Below are 25,156 nucleotides of genomic sequence, written 5' to 3' on the forward strand. Positions count from 1 at the left end.
TACAAAAGATATTTAGTAGTCCCCATCAAACTAAGTCATTCAACAGTAAAGATAGTCTTTAAATTGTCATACTCTTAGCACTTAATAAACATCGGTAAACAAAGTACTTGCCTTGGGAAAGTGCTGTAAAAACCACAGAGGATCTTTTGGTAGATTCTGTTCTTGCTCAGTAGACTGTTGGCCTTTATCATTGTTTACCACAGGGTGTCACTTCAGAGCAAGGTTTCAAAAAATGCCTTAACTTAGGGGAACTTGGCTGTTAACCATAGGATTGGTTCTGGTCTGGCATTAAACATTGTTTTTAACAGAAGTTTTGTAAGTTGAAAAATACAACACAGATGCCAAACATACGTTCACTGAAACTTGTGCCCAGTTGGCTACCCAAGATAAGTTCAGAAGCTCCTCAGATTGTACCTGTCTTCACTTTTCTTGGAAATGAAGAAAGCCGGGTTCTTGTGAGAGCAGGAGCACACCCCCTCTGCAGCCACCAACACATACACATGGATTTCACGTTCTTTTAAGATGACTTGACTATGTTTGTGTTTATTTTTGAGGTGTTCTGTGTATGTAGTTTTAACTCTGTTATGAAAATGTTGAAACATGCTAGTGAAAAGTGGCATACAGTTACTGTGGAAACAAAACTGAGCCAAGGACATCACTTAGTACCTGCAGCCTCTCCTGATGAAGTGCTGGTTCTTGTGCAGGAGCCTGTGCTCTCTGGAGAGCCATGCCTTTGGTACAGGTAAAGAACTTCACCAGCACTGCCACTTTGAAGAAGGTTTCTAAAAGTCTAGCGATTTCCATGTCCCTGAAGCCATCTATCTGGATGATCCCTTGTTAGTAGGTTCACAAATTCTGCATAATTCATTCAAACGGTGACCAGGTTATTTACACGATGTTCCTGGATTTCTCTCTTTGGTGGATATAACTAGTGTCTGTGCTGACAGATGCCTTGCTTTGCCCCAGGTATGCATGGGGGTGGAACATTGAAATTCAAGGACAAGCTTTGGGCTATTGCTACAAATTTGCCACCAAGAAAAAAAAAAAAGTTCCAGAAGGGGCAGAACAGGTAGTAAGGAAAAGAAACGTGGTGATTGTTGATCAGTGCCTAATTGAGGCTAGGTGGAATCCTTTTTAAGTGGTTTCTTTTGGCCCTGACTGGGGTATAGACACCACGGAAGATGCAAGCATGAATGTTGTTTGCCTTGAGGCTGAAAGAAAAGGTTAGAGTTGTAACTGGGTTCTTTTTTTTTTTTTTTCCTAAAAATCTTTGCCCTTGAAATGATGGGATCCCCCCAGAAAATATCCATCCAAACCTTTCAAACAAATGGACACACCTAAGTCTAAGTGCAATGGGAAGAAAAGAGGTACTGGCTCGTATAAGATGCCTCTCACAGATAAGAGTATTTCTTAATGTGTTTCTTTTATTTTTTTATTACAGAGAGGCCAGATACTGGCTGTTTCTTTTCTAAGTTTTGCAGAATGGGAATGTGATCTCTAATGAATTTTTCAGTTTATGAAAGTACTATTATAGAATACTAATTAGGGTATCCCATGAGGTCTGTCCTTAATAGTTATTACTAGTTACTATTATTACTAGTTTAATCCTTTTTGCTTTTAGATCATCCTTTTTCTCTCTCAATTGGTATTTCTTACCTCTCGTTTATAATTTTCTTTTTTTCCAAATTCATATATTTATAGATTCCTCCAAAAGGTAGTTTTATCAGATCTTAAAGTGTTAAAGGTATTAATTGCTATTTGTCTATTAATACAGGCAGTTTCTTTTCCTTACTGCCTGTTCTGCCCCTTCTGGAACTTTTTTTTTTTCTTAGTGGCAAATTTGTAGCAATAGCCCAAAGCATGGCCACTATAGCAAATATGTAGTGGCTATTTAGGTCTCTAAAGCTTGTGATGTTTCTCTACCTCTACCCTCACCACTAGGAGATTTGGAGTAACAGAATTGAAATAAACTCTTATCTGTTGTATTGAGATCTCCATTGGGCATATCAGGTGTTTTATTTGTAGGAGCTTGGGTATTCTGCAGCATTCACCTATACATTTATTGAACAAATGTTTATTGAGTGTCTACTATGTGCCAGACACTTCTGTAGGTGTCAGGGATATGGTAGTGAAGAAAACAAAATGCCTGCCCTCATTGGGCTTTACCCTCTAGTGTCGGAGACAGATGATGGACAAGTAAAACATGTAGTATGTTGTATGTGATAAAGGCTGAGAAGAAAATTAAGCTGGGAAGAGAGTGTGAAGAGTTGGGAGGCTACATTGAAATTTAAGGTTAGATGGATGGAGAAATCCTTGGTGCAGATCTATGGGGAAGTGCTCTGGTCAGAGGAGTCTCAAGTGCAAAGGCCTTGAGGTAAGACTGTGCCTGGGATGTCCAAGGAACTACAAGGAGACCAGGATATCAGGAGCAGAGTGGAGGAAGGGTCACTTCCTCTTTACCTCTCACTATCTGCCAGCCGCATCGCCCTGCCTCTCGCACATAGTAACGTCCACATATTCATGGAATGAATTAGTGAAATTGAATTCCAGAACTTTCAGAGAGAAAAACCAACAGCAACTAGACAGGCATGTGACAAAAGAGAAGTCAGATGATGTCACAACTAAAGGTATGGTGAGGGGGAGAGAGTGGTTTAGGTGGGGAGGGATAGACTCGAGTGGGGTTTGAAATAAAGATGTCAAATACTTGGAGACATAAGTTGGCCGCTTGAGAGAGCTCAGGCAAGAGAGAGATTTGGAAGTGACAATTGAAGGTGAAGGATTTAGGATTTCCTCCAGGGAGATGGCCTTGGGCAGGAACTCAGAGAGGGAGGGATTAATTCCATAGGCAGAACCTTGAGGATGGAGGAGAAGCGGGCAGCAAAGAAAAGGAGGAGTTGAGCATAAAGCCAGGGCTCTGTGAACCATGGTGGTGCCATTGATAAGATTGGAAGGACCCAGATGAGGACCAGACATGTCTGGGATAAAAGTGAACATCAGAATAGAAAATATTTAGTGTTATGCTGAATTGAAATGGGAATCTATGTTGGAGTCTCTCAAAATCACTTGAGCTGTGAGGAGGCAAGATGGCCTCGTTTATGACGTAGCCTTCAGCATAGCGCCGATGTGCCAGTGTCACCAGAAGATGGCGCGCTCCGGGATGTGAGCTGAAGCACTTCCAAAGGCCCATCTGCCTGGAAACCTTGCTGTCTTGCTGTTTAGCTCAGAGCTCTGGAAGCGTTGCTTTTGATGTCTACCATTACTGCTTAACTTAGGAACGCTCTGCTTAGTGAGGGATCTGTGCTAAGCAGAGTGTTCCTAAACGTAACTGAGGTCATCAAAGGGATGCCTGTTCCCATGTTCAGATATCAGTAGACATCGTGCTTTGATACTTGGTTTGTGCCTAGTCAGTGCACCGAATGATAACTCATTAGCAACAGGCAGGGGACAAGTTTCAGATGGTACTCGTCACAGTTAGACATTTACTGCCAAAAAATGAACAAGATAATTTCGGGTCAAAAGGAAATGTGCTCTGTTTGCCTTTAGACATACCAGAAGGTAGTTTTGCTAAGTCAAAACAATCAAGATTGGAAGAAGAGGTTGCTCCAGGATCCCCTTTCTCAATAACAGAAGAAAGAGAGTTGCCAGGTAACATCATGCACCCAGCCAATGGTTCAAGTAGGAGTGGGATAAATGGGTCAGCACAGGATGTAATAACATGAATTACGAGGGAGGTATAGTTTTAAGATCATAGTAGCTACAAAATTCTAAAAACTAAGCTTTTTGTGCTTTTGGAGACAAGTAAATTGTTGCACAAATTTTAGATAAAAGCAAGCGCCGTTATCCCCTAGCATTTTTATTTCTTCCTCTTAACTCTTCCTTCTGGCAATTTTCAGGGCCCAAGGGTTCCTAAAATTATAGGTCTCTGATATAGTTGATAGTTATTAACCAAATTTTTGTGTGAGAAATATCTATATCGATTAAGAAGAATGATCTGGAATGTCTGCATGTTTGAGGCTGGCCTTCTGGACAAATGGTACCACACATTTTGAAACAAAGGGCTCCAACGCAACAGATTTGAAAGCATTGATTCCAGACAGCCTGGATTTGAATCCAGGAGCTGCTGGTATGAGTATGCAAGACTTATGCGAGCTCTGTTAAATGGGAATCCTGACAGTACCTACTTCACACAATTTTTGTGAGACTTAATTGATGCTTGAAAATCCCTCAGAACAGCACCAGACCCCTTGGAAGCCCTCTGAAGACTGGCACCCAGAAGCAGTTACACCAGAGAAATACCCTAGCTATATGTCCTCCTTAGAACCTCTTACAACACCTTGGCCTGCTTCTTAGACAAAATGTCGGTTGTCCCGATTTAAAGTGCTGGGAAGGTTTGGAAGAAATGAGCACTTGCCAGAGAGTGAGGTCATGTCCAGGCAGTCAGCGGGGCTTCCATGGTTCGCATCTGTGCTTCCAAATAACTCATCCTCTGGGCAACTGATGAATTGAGCAAGTCTACTTTGAACACTTTGTTAGTTTTATTCAATGTTTTTTTTTTGTTGTTTTCCAGAAGGAATTTCCACTTCATCCCTAGAAGTTGTGCCAGAGAACTTGAAAGGTTCTGCCATTCTCCCAACCTTTGAAAACTTCACTAAAAAACTGAGAAGAAAATATGAGGTAGTAGTCCACAAAACTTAAAAAACTAGAGCGTTATGAATCTGGAGGACATTATGCTAAGTGAAATAAGCCAGACAGTACCGCATGGTCTCACTTATATTGAAATCTAAAAAAAGTTGAACTCAGAAACTGGGAGTAGAAGGGTGGTTACCAGGGGTCGGGGTAGAGGAAATGGGAGATGTTGGATGGAGCATACAAACTTTCAGTTACAAGTTAGTAAGTTCTAGAGACCTAACATTCAGCATGGTGACTATAGTTAGTAATAATGTACTGTGTACTTGAAATTTGCTAAGAGAGTATATCTTAAGTATTCCTACCACCCCCCAAAGAAGGTAACTATGTGAAGTAATGAATATGTTAATTTGCTTGATCGTGGTAATCATTAAAAAAATTTTTTTTTAAGTAGAGATGAGGTCTCACTATGTTGCCTAGGCTGGTCTCAAACACCTGGGCTCAAGTGATCCACCTGCCTCGGCCTCCCAAAGTGCTGAGATTACAGGTGTAAGCCACCAAGCTTGGCCTGTGGTAATCATTTCACAGTTTATATGTATATCAATCATGTGTATACCTTGAATCCATAGCACTTTTGTTTTTAGTTTTTTAGAGATAGGATCTTGCTCTGTTGCCAAGGCTGGAGTGCAGCAGTGAAATCATAGTTCACTCTAACCTTGAACTCTTGGGCTCAGGTGATCCTCCCACCTAAGCCTCCTGTGTAGCTGGGACTACAGGTGCATGCCACCACACCTGGCTAATTTTTTAAAATTTTTTGTAGAGATAGGGTCTTTCTGTGTTGCACATTATGGTCTTACACTTCTGGCCTAAGGTGATCGTCCTGCTTCAGCCTCCCAAACTGCCGAGATTACAGGTGTGAGCCACCATACCTGGCCTGATTTTTATTTGTCAATTATACTTCAACAAAGCTGAAAAAGAAGAAAGAAGGAGAAGGTAGTTCATTATGAATTTAAAGTAACAAGTTCATATTACTTATCAATGCTGTTATTAACCTTCATAAGTGAAAGTGCTGATTTCAGTCTTTGTGAATTGTGGTTTGTATTTATAAGACAGCTATTCCATGTCCATTTGCCCCAGTGGGACCAAGTGGACCTATGTGTAAATCAGACTGATAGTTTGGTTTCATTGGTAGCATTTTCAGACAACTAAACTACCAGAAAGCAATGATTTGGTCACAGTGATAGACAAGGAGGAGGAGAAGGAGGGAACCAAGTGGGCTAGAGAGGAGTCTGGGGCCGGGCACGGTGATTCATGCCTGTGGATCCCAGCACTTTGGGAGGCCAAGGGGGGAGAATCGCTTGAGGCCAGGAGTTCAAGATCAGCCCGTGCAACATAGTGAGACCCTGTCTCTACAAACAATGTTTTTAAAAATTAGCCAGGTATGGTGACATACATGTGTAGTCCCAGCTACTCAGGAAGCTGAGGTAAGAGAATCCCTTGAGTACAGCAGTTCAAAGTTACAATGAGCTATGATCATGCCGCTGTGTTCCAGCCTAGGCAACAGAGCAAGACCCTGTCTCTATTTTTTTAAAAAAGAGCAATCTGAGTCAAAGACGGAGGTGGACTGTGGGTTGGTGGTTGGCTGAGTGGTGGCAGACCTTTGAGACACTGTGCATACAGCCCATCCCAAAATCTTGTCTACAAGATGAATATTGGAACCATTTCAGTCTTTTCCTTTTTTGTCCTGTTACTTATAATCCCAAATGACTTATTTATTAGTACATTTGAGAAGAGTATATTACTCTAACCAATATTCATTTAATTAACTTAGATCTCCAGAGTCTTATTTTCTGTGATACCAATGTAAGCCAATTAGTAATAGAAATTTATTCATAGTATTCATTGTGTGTATTGGTAGTATATTAGGCCATTCTTGAATTGCTATAAATAAATACCTGAGACTGGATAATTTATTTTTTTTTTAAAAAAGAGGTTTAATTAGCTCAAGGTTCTGCGGGCCATACAGGAAGCATGGCACTGGCATCTGCTTGGCTTCTGGGGAGGCCTCAGGGAGTTTTACTCATGGTGGAAGGCCAAGGGGGAGCAGGCGTGTCACATAGGGAGAGCAGGAGCAAGGGGCGGGGAGGTGCCACACATTTTCAAACAACCAGGTGTCATGACTCGCTGTTGTGAGGATGGCACCAAGCCATGAGGAATCCGCCCCCGTGACCCGAAAGCCTGCCACCAGGCCTCACTCCCCAATCCAGGATTGGGGATTACATTTCAACATGAGATTTGGGTGGGGGCAAATATGCAAACTGTATCAGGTAGCATGAGTGTAAATGTTTCTATTTCAGCTTGTTCTGTATTGGTCCTGAACCTGGGGTAATACCTGACAGGTGCGTAGGATGATGCCTGATCACACTTGTTTAGCACTCACATTTGCTATGAATGTTATTACATGCTGGCAGCATCTTTTTAACACAAAGCATGCATTCAACTTATGCAATTATATTAAACTCAAATGTGATCATTTTGTTATTGTTGTTATGATTTAGCTTAGGTACAGAAAGCGTCCACTGAATTCAGAAAATGCAAAGAAAGCACCGGATTGCCTAATAAAACTTTTAAACCAGATACAACTGTTCAGGTAAGTTTTAGGTTTCAAAACAAGGTCATGGATGTATGATCACTCACCAACAACGTTTATCTCGTGACCGCTGTGCTAGGGCCCAGAGGAGTTGGGGCCTGAGCAGATGTGAGGATTGATACATCATTTAACCCTTCTGGGTTTCTGGTTCTTCATTCATACGAAAAGGGTTTGAACTAAATGTCCATCTTAAGCCTCCTCATGGTCTACCATGATACTAAAATGCTGTTCTTAAAAAAATTATTATCCAGTTATGAAGACAAGGCAAGCATGGAAATATATGTTAAAAATACTGGCTAAATGAAATATGCTATATCCATACAATGGTCTGTTATTCAGCCTTAAAAAAGAATTAAATTCTGACACATGCTATACCATGGATGAACCTTGAAATCATTATGCTGAAGGAAAGAAGCCAGATAACAAGGGACAAATGTTATATGACTCCACTTATATGAGGTATACCCAGAATAGTCAAATTCATAGAGGCAGAGAGTGCAACAGAGGTTGCCAAAGGTTGGGGAAAGGAGGAGCTGTTGTTTAATGGTACAGAGTTTCTGTTTGGGATGATGGAAGAGTTCTGGAAATGGATAGTGATGGTGGTTACAAAACACTGTGAATGTACTTAATGCCATTGAATTTTATACTTAAAAATGGTTAAAAGGGTAAATATTATGTGTATTTTACCACAGTAAGAAAACACCAGCCGGGCGCGGTGGCTCACGCCTGTAATCCCAGTACTTTGGGAGGCCGAGGTGGGTGGATCACCTGAGGTCAGGAGTTCGAGACCAGCCTGACCAACATGGAGAAACCCCATCTCTACTAAAAATACAAAATTAGCCAGGCGTGGTGGCGCATGCCTGTAATCCCACCTATTTGGGAGGCTGAGGCGGGAGAATCACTTGAACCCGGGAGGCGGAGGTTGTGGTGAGCTGAGATCATGCCATTGCACTCCAGCCTGGGCAACAAGAGCAAAACTCTGTCTCAAAAAAAAAAAAAAAAACACCATACACACACAATACACACATTTGCACATGCACGCGCACACACACACACCCTTATGACCATGTAACAGGAAATACAAAGGTGCCAGGATTTCAGAGGGATGAGGAAGGGTAGTGGAGGGATGGGTTTCTGTAGTGATTTGAGTTAATTCAGAGTGATTACAATGGAAGTGCTTCCTGAGAGAGGTTTTAGAAACAAAGATTTGAATGGCACAGGGAAGGTTAGAGTAGAAATTGTTCCTTGTTGGGGAGAATGGCCTGTAAATGAAGAAAGGGAAGAAAGGAATGGCAAGTTGATTTGCTTAACTGAGACAGAAATTTTCTTTGGATGGAATACATTATTTGAATAGAAATTTTTACTATTTTTCAAAGTCTGGTGTGCATGCAATGTCTTTTGAATGTCAAAGCAAGCCCACGAAGGACTTTGGATCTGTGGAATTCCCATGCTCTTTCAGGGGCACACAGTTATCTGTGTATTCACTCAGCAAATGCACACTGAGCAATGTCGGATACCAGGCCCTATGCTTGGTATGAGAGTGAGGTAAGGATGAGTTTTAGGTGCTTTTCATTGAAACATTTGACCTAATAGAGAAGACAAACTATAAGCAAGCAAATAAAATTAACAAATAAGCAAATATGACCATTAGACAAAGAATAGCGACTCTTAGAAATGTTAGAACTAAAATGTAGATATGGGAAAAGAGTGTATTAGCTCATTCCTGACCATAGCTTTCAGGGCCAGCTTAGTGCAAGAGAAAGGGGAGCAAGTGGAAGGTAGGAATGGGGAGCCTCAGTCTCATCTTCCCTGGAGTCATCTGTCCTGTTGTTCTCTACTAAAAAAAAATCAGCTTCCTCTGTGCTGCTGTTGAAAGATGACCTGAGGCCAGGCATGGTGGCTCACGCCTGTAATCCCAGCATTTTGGGAGGCTGAGGCAGGTAGATCACCTGAGGTCAGGAGCTCGAGATCAGCCTGGTCAACATGGTGAAACCCTGTCTCTACTAAAAATACAAAAAAATGAGCTGGGCGTGGTGGCGCACGCCTGTAGTCCCAGCTAGTCTGGAGGCTGAGGCAGGAGAATCACTTGTTGCAATGAGCTGAGATCGCGCCATTGCACTGCAGCCTGGGCAACAAGAGCAAAACTCCATCTCAAAAAAAGAAAAAAAAAGATGACCTGAGAGTTTGCATAGTGAGGTTTCCGGGTTGGGGATGAGCAGGCAGGGAGGGGAGGGAAGAGAAGGGAGACACCACATGTTCCCGTGACAAGAAATGTCTGGAGATGAGTCTGAAGTATCTTTGTAATCAGATGACTTATTAAGAAAGTCTGCTGTCACATCCAAGCCGTCCCAATGATAGTTACTGCTTTTTTGTTTATTAGACTCAGTAAACTAGAGCGCTTTCAAAATTTGGTTCTTCAAGAGTTGAGCAGTCTTAAGAAGGATATTCAGGACCTGGAACACCTTGAGAAGGAGGTTCTGGTAAGTTCTTTTTGTCTGGAACATTTTCTGACTTCGGATCTTTCCCAGGGAAAAATAACGCTAACCACTTAAACAAAACTTTTGTTCAATCTTAGGAATTCTGGGGGAAACAGTCTGCTGATCTGCAATCTTTCTGTGATCTGCAAGTGCTGAGGTACTTTGAAAGGTGTTCTTTCTAGAATAATCTTTGTTGAAGTATGAGGTAATGCTTTAGCTAGAGAATGGGCAGTTGGTGACAGTAAAACTCCCATAACTAATGAAATAGCTGCATCTTTTGAACCGGCCACTTCTGTGGCACCTCCCTGAGGATAGAGTGCGGCTAATGATACCATTCGAGAAGCGTAAATCTTGAAAAGCCTGATGTCCAAGTTTCTGTGTTTTTTTAAAATCCTGGTTTATTTTTAAGCAGCATTTTTAAAAATTAAAATGATTAGATTTTGAGAAAAATGTTTAGGTTTCTAAGTAAACAGTTTTCAGTTTTATACAAATGTTCAGTTATATACAAAATTGTGCTTTTGATAGACTATATTCTATTTTACTCATTTACACATTTTTTAAAACAACAAATGGGTTGATCCTGCTACGGCTGCCTGCACTGTAATTCATCAATGCATCCTCTGGGGCTGCTCTTTCTATTCATTTGGGATATTGTCCCATCTTCCGGAGCCCAAAGAAGGGGAGAGTTGAGTCTGGACTCCTCTACTTCTGCCCTGCGGGAAAATTCTAGTGTTCCCTTCCCACTCGAATAATCAAAAGAAATCCCCGTATAAATTTATAACAGTTAAAGCTTTATCTTCCAATTGAGAATCAGCTGCTTTCACAGAAATTTAAAGCACATGGTTTTAGGAAGGATATTCTGGTCATGCATATATTTCAAAGCAAAAAAAAAAAAAAGTCTTAAAATTCGAGTTATCCATCCTGTGTTTTACTCCAGTTAACACAGTTAATGATGATGACTTTATGAACCACTCCCACAACCCCTCACACACCGTCTCCCTCCGTGTATAGTTAAAGGTGATGACACCTTTTAAACCATCTTCACTTAATACCCATGGTTGGTAGTGAGTGGTTCTCCAAGGTCTTGGAATCAAGACCTCTTTACATATTTAACATTTATTGAGGATCCCCAAAGAGCTTTTGCTTATGTGGGTTCTATCTGTGAATATTTTTCATATTAAAAATTGAGACAGATTTTTAAAAATACATTTATTTTAAAATAACAATAAACCTTTTTGTGTTAATATAAATAACAGATTTTTATGAAAAATAACTTGACTTTTCAGAACAAGAAGCATGTGGGAAGAATAACATTGCTTCATGTTTTTGCAAATCTCTTTAATGTCTGGCTTAACAGAAGCCGTCTGGATTCTCGTATCTATTTCTGAGTTTAATCTGTTGTGAGTCATGTAGCCTTTGGGAAATTCCCCTAGACGTTTTTGAGGGAGTAAGAATTTTAAAAGCATATAATGTCTTAATGTTATTATTATTACCAAAATAATTTTGACTTCACAGAACCTTTGGTTTCTTAGGGGTTCCCCAGACACACTTTGAGAACAGCTGATAAAAAGCCACACTGTGTTAAGCACTAGAGAAGACTATATCCCCTAGTCTTCTGAAACCTGGGGGATTCGTTTATTTTGACTAAATCTGCAATGTTAGGCAACTTTCTCTTCAAACAGTGTAAGATATTAATTACTATTTTCATTCATCTGCCTTTGATAACAGGTCCCTATGTGAATTTAAATACCTTAAAAACAACCATCTGCTAAATATTACCGCTCTTGGGGTTTTGGTTTGTTCTTTTCTCTTCCAAACACCTAAGAAAAACTTTCCTCTTGCTTGCCAGTGAGGGATGATGGTGATTCTCTTAGCTCATGCTGAGTGCTTATGGGTGCCTGGCCCTGGGCTGAGTGCTTGATGTGCAAGGGCCTTAGAAGAGGTTAGTAAGCCTCATTCAAGGTCAAACAGGTATCCCCTGTCTGTCCTTACCTTACATTTTCATGTCAGTGATGGCCTATGTGTTTTGTTAAAGAAATGAAAAGAATATCCCTCAGACTGGATTATTTCGGCCCCTAGCTTAGAACTACAAGGAGTTAGGGTTTCAGTGCTTTGATGGTGCCCATGAAATACCTCTGCATATGTTGTGGGCCAGTGGTACTGACAGAGAGAACACATAAAATGGAATCAAATGAACATGTTAACCTCTTATGTTAATATCCTGGGTTGTTGGTGTCTATAATTAAGTAACATAATGGTCTGTGAAATAACTCTGATATGCAGATGTATCTAGATATATGTTCTTGTTTTTAAATTGCCTAATGTGAATATAATAAGAGATGGACCAATTTCTTCCAGGTTCAATTCAACTCAGACTTCATAAGAAAGCCAAAACCTGGTTTTATGATTGCAGTCCTCAGGTAGGTGCAAAGATTTGCATTCTTCAGTGGATGTGAATTGGGGTCAGGGCAGGGGGCAAGCTCTAAAAGATACTGTAACGCTTTGTTCATATGACATTTCTGCAGTGGAGCTTCTCCTTTTTTTTTCTTTTTGAGATAGAATCTCACTCTGTCACCCAGGCTGGAGTGCAGTGGCATGATCTCGGCTCACTGCAAGCTCCGCCTCCCTCGTTCACGCCATTCTCCTGCCTCAGCCTCCTGAGTAGCTGGGACTACAGGCACCCACCACCACACCCAGCTAATTTTTTGTATTTTTAGTAGAGATGGGGTTTCACCATGTTAGTGAGGATGTTCTCGATCTCCTGACCTCGTGATCCGCCTGTCCCGGCCTCCCAAAGTGCTGGGATTACAGGCGTGAGCCACTGTGCCTGGCAGAGCTTCTCCTTTATAGCAATTTCTCCCATTTTAGAAATTATCCTTTTGGGTCTGGGTCATTCCTTCAGTAAGTGTTTATAACTGAATGCTTACCCTGCATCAATCACTATGATGGACATAGAGATACAGGTTGAGTATCCCTCATCCAAAATGCATGAGACCAGAAGTGTTTCAGATTTCAGATGTTTTTGGATTCTGGAATATTTGCAGAATATGCACTGGTTGAGCATCCTTAATCCAAAAATCTGAAATTCACAATGCTCCAGTGAACATTTCTTTGACATTGACATTTTAAAAATTTTGGATTATGGAGCATTTTGGATATCAGATTTTCAGATTAGGTATGTTCAACCTGTTCAGTGGTTAATATACAAACGTGTTTAATGGAGGCAACCCATTAAAAGATACATTTTTTGAAGGAAGATAGAAAAATGGCAAGTAAACAAAACAATGACAACAAGTGCTTTGAGGGATATTAACAAGGTGCTTTGGCTGAGAGAAGTGGTGTGAAGTGTCAGCTTAAGACACTTCAAGGTCTCTCTGAGGAAATGACATTTAAGATGAGGTTTCAAGAATAAGTAGAAACTAGACTTGTGGTTTAAAGTAACAGGGTCAGGTGGGGTCATCTTTGAGAAACAGTGAGTAAGGGAGGCAGTTATTTGAAGTGAATTGGGAGGATGGTAGACTCTCAACGAGGTAAGGCTTCATTGTCCATGTTGAGGAGTTTGAATTTTATACTAAGGGTTAGAGAAAATATACGTGGTTTTTGGTGAAGGCATTGATTATCCTAATCTAGGAATAGGTTAGGATAATGTAATCTAATTTATATTTTAAGAAAATTACTCTAGATGCTATGTTAAGAATTGATGGGAGGAATGAAGACTGGAAGAGGAGAGTCCAACCAGAAGGCTTTTTGTGTCCAAGATGGTGGTTCTAAGCAGGAGGATAGCAGTGGAGGTGGTGAGAAATAGAGAGATTTCAGATATATTTTGGAGCTAGAGTTAATAAATGGAAGCAGTAGGTAAAGGAAGAAGAATGAAGTCAGTCTTCTAGGTTTTTGTCTTTTGCAATGAGATGGATGGTGTTGCCAGTTAGATAAGGAAGACTCAGGGTGGGAAGAATATGTGGGTCAAACAGGAACTACAGTTTATTTAACATTTTAACTTGCAGTTGTCTGTGCACATCCAAGTCTTGATGAGAACCTGGAGTAACTGGGCAATTTTCCAGGAAAATACAGTTTAACAAAATGGACTTCTACATAGATGGGAAACCTTAGCAGACAAATCTTCATAGAAGAGAGAGACAAAGTTGTCAGAGAAGTACCCTACAAATATGTGTATGATCCAGATTACATTACAGAGGAATTCTACTAGTTTTTTAAAAGAAGGATGTTAGTGCTGCTCAAACCATTCTAGCACATATAACATTAAAAATTTCCTAATTTTAACATAAATCTTGCATTACAATGTCAAAATGCAACAAAAATTGCAAAGAGAGGTACAGACCAATCTCACTTAAAATAACCACTCTAGGCTGGGTGTGGTGGCTCATGCCTATAATCCCAGCAATTTGGGAGGCCAAGGCGGGTGAATCACCTAAGATCAGGAGTTTGACACCAGCCTGGCCAACGTGGTAAAACCTCATCACTACTAAAAATACAAAAATTAGCCGGGTATGGTGACGGGCATCTGTTATCCCAGCTACTTGGGAGGCTGAGGCAGGAGAATTTCTTGAACCCAGAAGGCAGAGGTTGCAGTGGGCTGAAGTCATGCCACTGCACTCCAGCCTGGGCAACAGAGCAATACTCCGTCTCAATAATAATAATAACAACAACAATAACAACAACAACCACACCAAAATTCTCAATAAAGTGTTGTCAAACAGAGTTTAGCAGCATATTGTCATGACCAAGTGAGATTTATTCCAGGAATAGAAAGATGGTTCAATATTAGGGATTCTACTAATACATTAATTACCAATAGATCTAGGGAGAAAAATCAGTATAATTATCTTTATTTCCAAAAGCATTTGAAAATTCTACGTCTGTTTTTGAATTTGCATAAAACCTAATAAAATAGTAGTGACTAGTTTCTCTGTAGTATGATAAATCTCAGTCCAAAAGCCAGTATTCTGCTTAATCATGAAATTCTAAATGCATTATCACTAAAATCAGGACCAATGGATGGGAGATGGAATAACATAAAGGTGTCCATTCTGCCTAAATTAGTAAAGGAATTTTTATTCCCCAAAGCCCCAGCAGGGTTATTTTTTGAAACTTGACCAGCTGATTCTAATGTATAAGGACAAGGAGAGGGGAAAAAGTAGATAGAACATGATTGAAAAACAAATTAGAAAAAAGAGTACTGGTACAAGTCCAAAGCAATTAGAAGGGAGTTAATAATGAGTTTCAAATCTGAAATAAACAAAATGGAAACCATAGGCGGAGGAGGAGTAAAACCAAACCTGGTTCTTTAGAAGCACTAGATGCAATAAACGAACTTCCACTTCAGACTGATCAAGAAAATAAAATGATAGAGAAGGCACAATTGAAATTTTGAATGAAATGTAGAAATAACCAATTCATAGAGGCCTTAAAAAGCATAAGAATATGTTAGAAACAGCAATATGTCAATAAGTGTGAAAACTTAGATGAAATGAACAATTTTCTAGATGAATATGATTGAAATGTAGAAATAACCAATGTAGAAATAACCAATTCATAGAGGCCTTAAAAAGCATAAGAATATATTAGAAACAGCAATATGTCAATAAATTTGAAAACTTAGATGAAATGAACAATTTCCTAGATGAATGTGTATTACCTAGAATCATAATTAAAGAAATTAAATTGGTAGTATAAAAAGCCCCTCCTTAATTTATAAAAAATACATCAGGTCCTGATATTTTTAATATAAGTTTTATCAAATTTATAAGGAATAAGTAATCCATAAACAAATGATTCCAAGGAAGAAGGGAAAAAAAGAAAGCTTCCCGGTTTATTTTAGGAAGTTTCTATAACTTTGATACCGAAACAGGACAAGGACAATCATGAGAAGAAAATTATAGATCAGTCTCAAATGAACATAAATACAAAAATGCTAACAATTTAGCAAACATACTCCACCAGTATTAGTTATGTGTATGGGTAGAGGTTGTGTGTGTGTATGTGTGTGTGTGTGTGTGTGTGTGTGTGTGTGTATGTGTGTATTGAGGAGAAAAAAAAAACCATTAGAAGTAGATGGATATCATACATGCAAGGATGGTTTAACATTTAAGAATCTATTAATTTATTTTTACCTGATCAATAGAATAACCACATACTTATTCTAGTAAATTCAGGAAGTAAATTTGATAAAAATGCAGCACCCATTCATGAGTAAAATCCAACCAATAAACAATAAGACTCTTAGAAAACTGGGATAGAATGTCTGCAGCAACACTGAACTTAATGGCAACACATTTAAAATCATTAACAATAATTTCTTTTCTTTCTTCCTACTTAGCATAGTGCTGATTCTAGTAACTTCTGGTTGGTCTTAAGTGCCCTTTTGAGGTTCGTAATGAGCTTTCTTGCATGATTTTTCTCCAGCAAAATTCTGCTCAGATTCAGGTGTAGGGAAAGTAGAGAGAAGGCTTCATCTAGGGGAGTGGTTTTGCCAGAATCCAGAGGCAATCTCAGTCCAAGAAATTGGGGGTGTTTGCTCAGGAGTTGTTAGAGTGACGCACTTTAAGCCTGACTGAGAAAGAGAAATTGAAGCCAGTTCCTTTGATGGACCGCTATAAAGTAATGGTTCAATGGATGGGCATTTCCAGTGGATAAAATTGTCCAGGTAAGCAAGGAGAACAAGTGATGGCAAAAGGCCAGGAAGATGTGGTCAGAATGTGGGATGTTGAGAATCAAGACATCTGTGATGCTAACAGGTAGTGATGCACATAGCTGTGGTGGCACTGAAGAAGCTGCTAGAGGAGGGAAGGAGTTGAAGAACCAAGAAGCCAGAGCTTGAAAACGGATGCTGACTGACAGTGTTGTAATTACTGCTAAGCTGATAGGAACCAGGGCCCAGGGGACAAAGGGGCCAGGAGGTTGATAATAGAATGCAGATGGATGCCATAAATGCCAGCAGGGAAGTTTCTGTGAGAGTCGGAGTCATGCCTGCATGTGGCAGTGGGGAGCAAGGAGAATGCTACACCTCTGCCTGGCCGGGAAGTCGTGGGATATCAGAGGAAAAAAAGCTTTTAGTTGAGTCAGGGTGTCAGGGCAGGTGGTACCTTCAGAAACCAGCCATGTTTTAGTTAAAGAGGAAAGGAAATATTTTCTTCCAGAAGAGGCTAAGGATATTTGTTTGCTGCTGACAGATTGAATTGTAGGGGCAGGAGAGGAAGACCTCAGGGAGTGGGGAAGGCAGGGAAGAGCAGTAGATAGACTGGGGTCTAGGAGGAGATGTACACACAGCATCAGGTGAGGGTGTGGGGGATGATGACTGTCTTTCAGTAGCTACCAAAGCAAGGGGATTTGAGACCAATGGAACTGACTCTGAGCTTTTCGAAGGAGGGAGCTTATAGTTATCGCTGAGAGCCCTGTGTTTTGCTGAATGGTCCATCAGCTGATGGTGTTACCACTTTGTGAGTTTTCTGGCAGAGTCATAGAGGATCACAGAGTAAATAAGTATGGAATGTGTGAGACAGCCACCAACTATTCTGTTCTTGGATGCAGTCTCTTTAAGGACAGCAACCCTCCCACCCAGTTGGATTCTTTGAATATTATTTTGTTCATTCTCACAGCATTTAATAATAGGGCTTTTTATACAGATATCCACTTGGGGATTTTCTTCAATTTAGAGGTCTAAAGTAGATTTTGTAAGCAGACCATATCCAAGTATATTTTTATAAGGATGTAATTCTATTTACCTTGAAGAGTATAGTAATTATTTTTGCAAAACATGTATTTAGTTTAATTTTAACTTGAGAGTAAATGGAGTAGGTGATTTTTTAAAAAACTGCTTTCATGTCCAAGACTGTGCTTTGTTATTTTTGACCTGATAAATTCCCCTTCTAGGAAATTATCTTTTTTTTGTTGTTGTTGTTGTTTTTTGTTTTTTGAGATGGAGTCTAGCTCTGTCGCCCAGGCTGGAGCGCAGTGACATGATCTCGGCTCACTGCAAGCTCCGCCTCCTGGGTTCACACCATTCTCCTGCCTCAGCCTCCTGAGTAGCTGGGACTACAGGCACCCGCCACCACGCCCAGCTAATTTTTTAAAAAATATTTTTAGTAGAGATGGGGTTTCGCCGTGTTAACCAGGATGATCTCGATCTCCTGACCTCGTGATCTGCCCACCGTGGCCTCCCAAAGTGCTGGGATTACAGGCGTGAGCCACCGCGCCCAGCCGGAAATTATCTTAAAGATGAAATTGCACATGTGCAAAGATATGTGCGATAATATATATTACAAACTTGATCATAATAGGGAGATAATGGAAAGTGCCTAGATGCCCAGCTAAATACAGTCATATGATATGCCATGTAGCCACTACAAAGAAAGATTTAGATGATATTAATTGACTTGAGAAGATGTTTAACAGTAAGTGAAAAGTCACAAAGTAGCATATATAACATGATCCCACTTGTATGAAATGTTATATGAGTATGTGCCTGCTCATTACTCAATAAACAGCTAAGTCTTTTAGGTGCCAGGGACTGTCTTAGATGCTGGGGTAGAACGATACCCCCAGGATCCCTGACCTCATGGTGTACATTCTATAGGACTGAGTGTGGTAATAAAGGAAACAGATGAGGATTCATGCCAGTGCTAAGAAGGAAAACACTGTAGATAAGAGAGAGACTCACAGCGTGGAAGGAGGAAAGGCCAAATGAAACCTCTCTAAGGATGTGACATTTGAGCTGAAATCTGAAGGCTGAGATGGAGCCAGCAGCAGGGAAGACTGAGGAAGTCCATTGCAGAGGGAATGGCCCAGGCAGATGCTCTGAGATTAAGTATATTAATATACTAAGAATTTAGGGAAGGCCCCAATAGAAGGAGCAGGGGCAGAGTACATAAGATGACGTCAGGTAGGGTGTGGGTGGGGATGGTGGGGGTGACCCAGGACCTTACAGACCATGGTAAAGAGTCTAGATTTTACTCCAATTGCAATGAATGGGTAGTAGTCAAAGGACTATTTTCAAAGGCATGTACGTTTCGGGGTGGGGAATTGGATGATATGGGCAGTAGAGAAGGATCTGGAAGGATTGCTGATGGCTTGGATGTGACAGGTGGGAAAAGGAAGGATCAAGGGCAACTTCTAGGTTTGGGGCTTAAGCAGCTGGGTGGAAAGTCGTGTCACTTAAGGAGGTGGAGGAGATTGGGAAAGGTCCAGCTGATTGGCCGGGGGACGATGAGGATGGATATGAAAGGTGAGATTCAGGACATGCATTCCATATGTGATTTCAGCATCTGAATGGCATTGTCATGTGGGTAACTGGATATCTGAGACTGAAGCTCATGGCTGGGGGCTGGACGTAGACTGGATGAGTTGACCTAGGGACTCAGTATAGAGAGGCAGCCCAGGACAACATTCTTGGGCTACTCCAATGTGTTGAAGTCAGGTAGGGGAGATGAAGCCAGCAAGAGGATGAGGAGTGACTAATGAGATAATCAGGCTATCGCCCCCAGGCCTTTTGGCTAAGATCAAGTGTGGAGATAACCAGGCTGGGGGAGGGCGGTTACGGAGGATGAGAGTTTGCATGTATTTATGTACTTGCCTGCGAAGTAAGAGGTCTAGATTCTAAATGGATGTTCTAGAAATGTCAGCTGGGTTTATTTCTGTGTGGTGATATTTAAAGTAAATTTAATTTCTATCTTAGGCCATTCTGTGCTTTTACAACTTATTGAAAGATAGGAGGTCGGGCTTGGTGGCTCACACCTGTAATCCCAGCACTTTGGGAGGCCAAGGCGGGCAGATCGTGAGGTCAGGAGATCGAGACCATCCTGGCTAACACGGTGAAACCCCGCCTCTACTAAAAATACAAAAAATTAGCCAGGTGTGGTGGCACGAGGCTGTAGTCCAAACTACTTGGGAGGCTGAGGCAGGAGAATCGCTTGAACCCAGGAGGCAGAGGTTGCAGTGAGCCAAAATCACGCCACTGCATTCCAGCCTGGGCAACAGAGCGAGACGCTGTCTCAAGAAAAAAAAAAAAAAAAAGGAAGGAATTACTTTTGTGTAATAAACAACATAGAAGTTTATAACAAGTTAAATTTTTTTCCTCTCCCCAGCCTTTCCTCTTATTCATGATCCAGAGATAACTACCTCTTGATAGTTGGGAGTATATTCTTCCAAAGATTTATTCTGATGCTTACACAAGAATATATGCAAATATTTACACATGTATACGTATATATGTTTTTGTTTTTTTGAGATGGAGTTTCACTGTTGTTGCCCAGGCTGGAGTGCAGTGGCATGATCTCAACTCACTGCACCTCCTCCTCTGAGGTTCAAGTGATTCTCCTGCCTCAGTCTCCCGAGTGGCTGGGATTACAGGTGCCTCCCACTACACACGGCTAATTATTTATATTTTTAGTAGAGACAGTGTTTCGCCATGTTGCAGGCTGGTCTCAAACTCCTGACCTCAGGTGATCCACCCACCTTGGCCTCCCAAAGTGCTGGGAATACAGTCATGAGCCACTGCGCCCAGCCTATAAATATGTTTTAATGATATACTAAATATATATTATTAGTTCACTCAGCAATAAAAATAGGACTAGCCTCTTAGGCAGCAATATAGGATCTTATTTTTTAATAACTGCAAAATAGTTTATAAACATGCTATAACTTATATATTTTTTCCCTATAATGGACATCCAGGTTATTTTTAATTATTATTCAAAAATTTTTAGTGAATATCTTTGTACACATATCTTGAATTACTTACATTATTGAGGAAAAAATTACTGTTTTCTTTTGAGGAAATAGCAATAACAACAAATCTCCAAATCAAAATAGGACTAAAAGAGGATATTAAAAAAGGACTAATCTGGGCTAAGAATATTGGAATAATTCCCAGCTCCAATAGAGAATTGGATTAAATGTGAACTAAATTTGCATGTTACATTTGGTCACAAGTAACAGAAATTGGACTCTGGCGCCTAAACCAAATAGGGCTTTTACTTTTTTCCCTGTGAAGAGCAGCAATGAAGTCCAGGGCTGCTGGTACAGCAGCTTTAAGTAGTCATTAGGGACCTGGGTTCTTTGAACTTTTTGCTTTGCCATTCTTTATGTGACTTGGGAATTTTATAATCACAGCATGGCTGTTGTACCTCTAGGTATCTTTTCTACACCCCAGGCAGGAAGAAGGAGTTGAGTAAAACTAAAAGGTAAAAGATGTGTGCCAACACCCTCCCGTCTTTCGTTTTTTATTTATTTAGTCTATTTTGAGATGAGGCCTTGCTATGTTGCCCAGCTGGTCTTGAACTCCTGGGCTCAACTTATCCTCCTGTCTCAGCCTCCCAAAATGCTGAGATTATGGGCATCTGCCACCGTGCCCAGCTTCCTACCCACTTTTTAAAATCAGGGAAACAGTTTTCCTGGAAGCCCAAGCTGATGGATTTTGTCTGCATCATAGTGCCCAGAACTAGGTCACATGGCTCATCCTAGTTGCAAGGGAATCTGGAGAGGTGAAAATTTGACTGAGTGTGTCACAGCACTCCCCAAAAGTGGGGGCTTCTGTTAATAAGGAAACGGGGGAGAATAGGTGTTAGATAGGTAACTAGTCATGTCTGTCATGCCTGAATTAAATTACACATGCTGCACACAGAAAAAAAATGGAGAAATAACTTATATCGCACAGGTGATTCTGCCATTCTTCTCAATAGGCATGTGCCCTGGAGTTTGGGTGGGATGGGAGAATCTGTTCCCTTAGTTGATATCAGCTCCTACCAACCTCTTATTTATGAGCATCTAATTGGGCTGATAGGTGGGGCATGGTGGTTCACACCTGTAGTCCCAGCACTTTGGGAAGCCGAGGTGGGCGGATCACCTGAGGTGAGGAGTTTGAGACCAGCCTGGCTAATGTGGTGAAACCCCGTCTCTACTAAAAATACAAAAATTATTTTGGCATGATGGTGCATGCCTGTAATTCCAGCTACACAGGAGACTGAGGCAGGAGAATCGCTTGAACCAGGAGGCAGAGGTTGCAGTAAGCCAAGATTGTGCCACTGCACTCCAGCCTTGCGACAGAGCGAGACTCCATCTCAAAATAATAATAGGGCTGATTGCCAATCTGGTTATTCACAACATGTAGTTTTCCTAGTGTGGCCCCTAAAGCCAGGCCACCCACTTCATCTGATGCTATAACAAAGAGCTGTCTTATCTCCAACATCCAACAAAATCACCTGTTAGGATAAACTATCGAGAGATGGCAGGTACATCCTCAGAGTGGCATGTGTTGAAGAGATTTCTGAGGATAACCAGGCAGTTTCCGCCGAGGACACTGACATGAGCTTTTGACAACCATGTAAGATGCGTCACTGAATACCTGAGTTAGTGAGATGTAGCGGACAAAAAGGAGTGATGCTCATGTTGGCTCATGGGGTTCTTAGGGTCTAAGAGGAGAACAGTTCGGCCTTGACTAATTACTGCTCTCCTTTTCCTTTTCTGCCAGCCTGGGCTGCCTGAAGACGAAGATAAAGAGCAAGGTTATTGCTGGCTCAGGTCACATTAGCCAGACTTCTGTGCTCTGTACGCATTCAATTTCCTCCCCTCCAAACATCATCCCTGGGAACTGCTGAGTTCAGATAGAATATGTGTTGGTAGTTTGCAATTGGGTTATTATCCATTTGTTCGTAAAAATTAACCTTTTGTATTAAAATTTGGTCAGATAGTATTAATAGAAAGTTCAGGATGTTAAACAACTTGGAGTGGTGTTGCTTTTTTTTTTTATAAAAGTAAAATGGACTTTTGTTGTTTGAGAAATGTCTTCAAGTTTTGTGTGAATAAAACACTTTAGCAGTATCTGTATAAATACAATTTAATGTATCTCTTGGAAGGAGAAATTTGAGTTGAAGATGATGAAGATAGCTCAGGTAAAAATGGTGGCTTTACTTTTTTTAATTGATTAATTAATTTTTTTGACACAAAGTCTCACTGTGTTACCCAGGCTGGAGTGCAGTGGCGCAATCTCAGCTCGCTGCAACGTCTGCCTCCCAGATTCAAGCGATTCTTTGCCTCAGCCTCCCAAGTAGCTGAGATTACAGGCGTGTGCCACCACGCCCAGCTGATTTTTGTATTTTTAGTAGAGAAGGGGTTTCACCATTTTGGCCAGGCTGATCTTGAACTCCGGGCCTCGTGATCCACCCACCTTGGCCTGCTGAAGTGCTGGGATTACTGGCATGAGCCACCATGCCCAGCATGTGATATGTTTTGAAAATAAACTTATTAGAAGGTCTCATTTGATCTGCAGATATTCTCATTTCTCCAGCACTTCAACAAAAATGTCACCTTTAGCAGGGGAGAAATGTTCATCGTGTTGTTATTAATTACTAAATGCTCTAGTGAAGTTTGAGTGGATGAAGTTGCACATACAGGTAAGCATTTGAATTTATTTTGGAAAAATGAAGCCTACATAATTTAAGGCCATCTACAAAGTAACTTTGTTCATGACTGGATAAGTGAAGTGAAAGACTGCAGACCGAATACTTTATTCATTATATAATAAAACTTAGTTACATTATGTAGGTTATTAATTTATAGTTTAATTTGTTTAAAACAATGTTTATAATTCCAGTTTTGCCATCTTTTCTTCTATATAACTTTTTTTTTTTTTTTGAGACGGAGTCTCGCTCGTGTTGTCTAGTCTGGAGTACAATGGCCTGATCTCGGCTCACTGCAACCTCCCCCTCCCAGGTTCAAGTGATTCTTCTGCCTCAGCCTCCCGGGTAGCTGGGATTACAGGCGCCTGCCACCACACCTGGCTAATTTTTGTATTTTTAGTAGAGACGGGGCTTCACCATCTTGGCCAGGCTGGTCTCAAACTCCTGACCTCAGGTGATCCGCCTGTCTTGGCCTCCCAAAGTGCTGGATTACAGGCATGAGCCACCACGCCCAGCCAGGAGCACTTATTTTTTAAGTCCAAAAAACATGAATGAGGTTAACTAACTTCATTTCATTTAGGTATATCCAGTTCAGGGCTCACAGTTTCTCATGACCTGAGAGTGTATGGATTTCAGTGCCATTACTTGGACTGTTGTCATTGAAGTACATCTGAAGAATTTATATGACTTCCAGTACCTAGTGAGCATATATTTGAGCACTGTTCTCTACAAACCCTTGAGTAAGCTGACGTGGCAGATATTAGGATGGATACGACGCTATCTTAGCTGCAAAGAACTTAGTCTAGAGAGGACAGTAAGACACCCAGGTCACTGTAAATCAAGGCTCTATGTGACAAGTGCCAAAATGAAGTGTAAACTGATCACCATCAGGATTATGAGGAGGTAGAAGTCATTTTTGTTGGGGTGGCAGGATGGCTTCCTGGAGGAGAGGTATCACTTGAAATAGATCTTGAAGGATGAAGGAGTTTTTTTCTAGGATTAGGAAAGAGATGCTTTCATGAATATAAGAACAGAGAAGAAAAATGCAGAATTTGTTTGAGGCCATAATACTATGGAGTATTAGTGGGAACTAAATTTGGCTAGGCCCAAACTAAAGTGTCTTTACCAGCTTGATTAGAAGGACTTTATTCTGTAGGTGAGAAGAAGCCACTGAAGACGTCAGGAGCACAGTGGTTTCAGAAGATTAATCTGGTAGCAGTATGAAGGCTGCATTCAATACACTGGGGGAGGTTACTGTTACAATAAAGGCCTCAACTAAAATAGGACTGGGAATGAAAAAGAGGGGACAGAGATGAGAGGCTATGGTAGGTGTAAGATTTAGAGAGCTAATTTTGAGGATGGATTGATGGAAGTTGCAAAAACCATGAGCTTGAGATATTGGGGACATCTCTTTGAAAATACTAGAGAGGCTCTTCTCCACATTGTCTTCTTCAGCGAATCCTTCTAGCACTTTCTGTGTGTCATGTGCTGTGCTAGGTGCCAAGGATTCAATGTGATTTTGCCCCTGCCTGCAAGGAGTGGCAGTCTAATGGGGAGACAGACATCAGTCCAACACTTACACAGAGAAACAGGAAAACAGCCTGGGGAGTGCTGCGCCAGGTGGTGTGTGAGCTGGTCTGGAAAGGCAGGGCGGGGTGGCAGGATGCAGGAATCGATGCGCTTTTCCAGGCAACACAGAGAGAAGGCTGGACCGGGAGGCATCCTGGAGATGCTGACATCCAGCCCTCGGGGAAGAAGAGCAGCGTCAGCTTCCTCACCCTGACCCTGGGGACTGAGCCAGCCTTTGGGCCCATTCCCAGCCCTGCACTCAGTCTCCCTTCCTTTTTGACTCACTCGTAGCCGGGAACAGCCCAGTAGCTACCCCAGCAGACTCTGTTGCTATCTGTGGCCTCAGCCTCATTTGTCATTGTAGGTGTTCCTCTGTGCGCTGACCTTCCATCCTCCGAGCAGCTCCCCTGAGATTTTGCTTT

The 25,156-nt window shown here is 41.2% G+C and overlaps 1 protein-coding gene across 1 annotated transcript in view; it reads left to right on the plus strand.

Moving 5' to 3' along the window:
• Positions 1–22,823, plus strand: part of SYCP2L (synaptonemal complex protein 2 like) — an 80,957-nt gene extending 58,134 nt beyond the window's left edge. The window contains exons 24-30 of the mRNA XM_054493067.2: positions 3,544–3,645; positions 4,568–4,674; positions 7,185–7,276; positions 9,657–9,756; positions 9,852–9,910; positions 12,112–12,173; positions 22,238–22,823. Of these exons, the coding sequence (XP_054349042.2) occupies positions 3,544–3,645; positions 4,568–4,674; positions 7,185–7,276; positions 9,657–9,756; positions 9,852–9,910; positions 12,112–12,136 (485 nt within the window). The 3' untranslated portion in view covers positions 12,137–12,173; positions 22,238–22,823. The remainder of the gene's footprint in view (positions 1–3,543; positions 3,646–4,567; positions 4,675–7,184; positions 7,277–9,656; positions 9,757–9,851; positions 9,911–12,111; positions 12,174–22,237) is intronic.
• The last annotated feature ends 2,333 nt before the right edge of the window (positions 22,824–25,156 follow it).

The sequence above is a fragment of the Pongo pygmaeus genome, chromosome 5 (assembly GCF_028885625.2).
Source record: "Pongo pygmaeus isolate AG05252 chromosome 5, NHGRI_mPonPyg2-v2.0_pri, whole genome shotgun sequence".
NCBI classification, from domain to species: domain Eukaryota; kingdom Metazoa; phylum Chordata; class Mammalia; order Primates; family Hominidae; genus Pongo; species Pongo pygmaeus.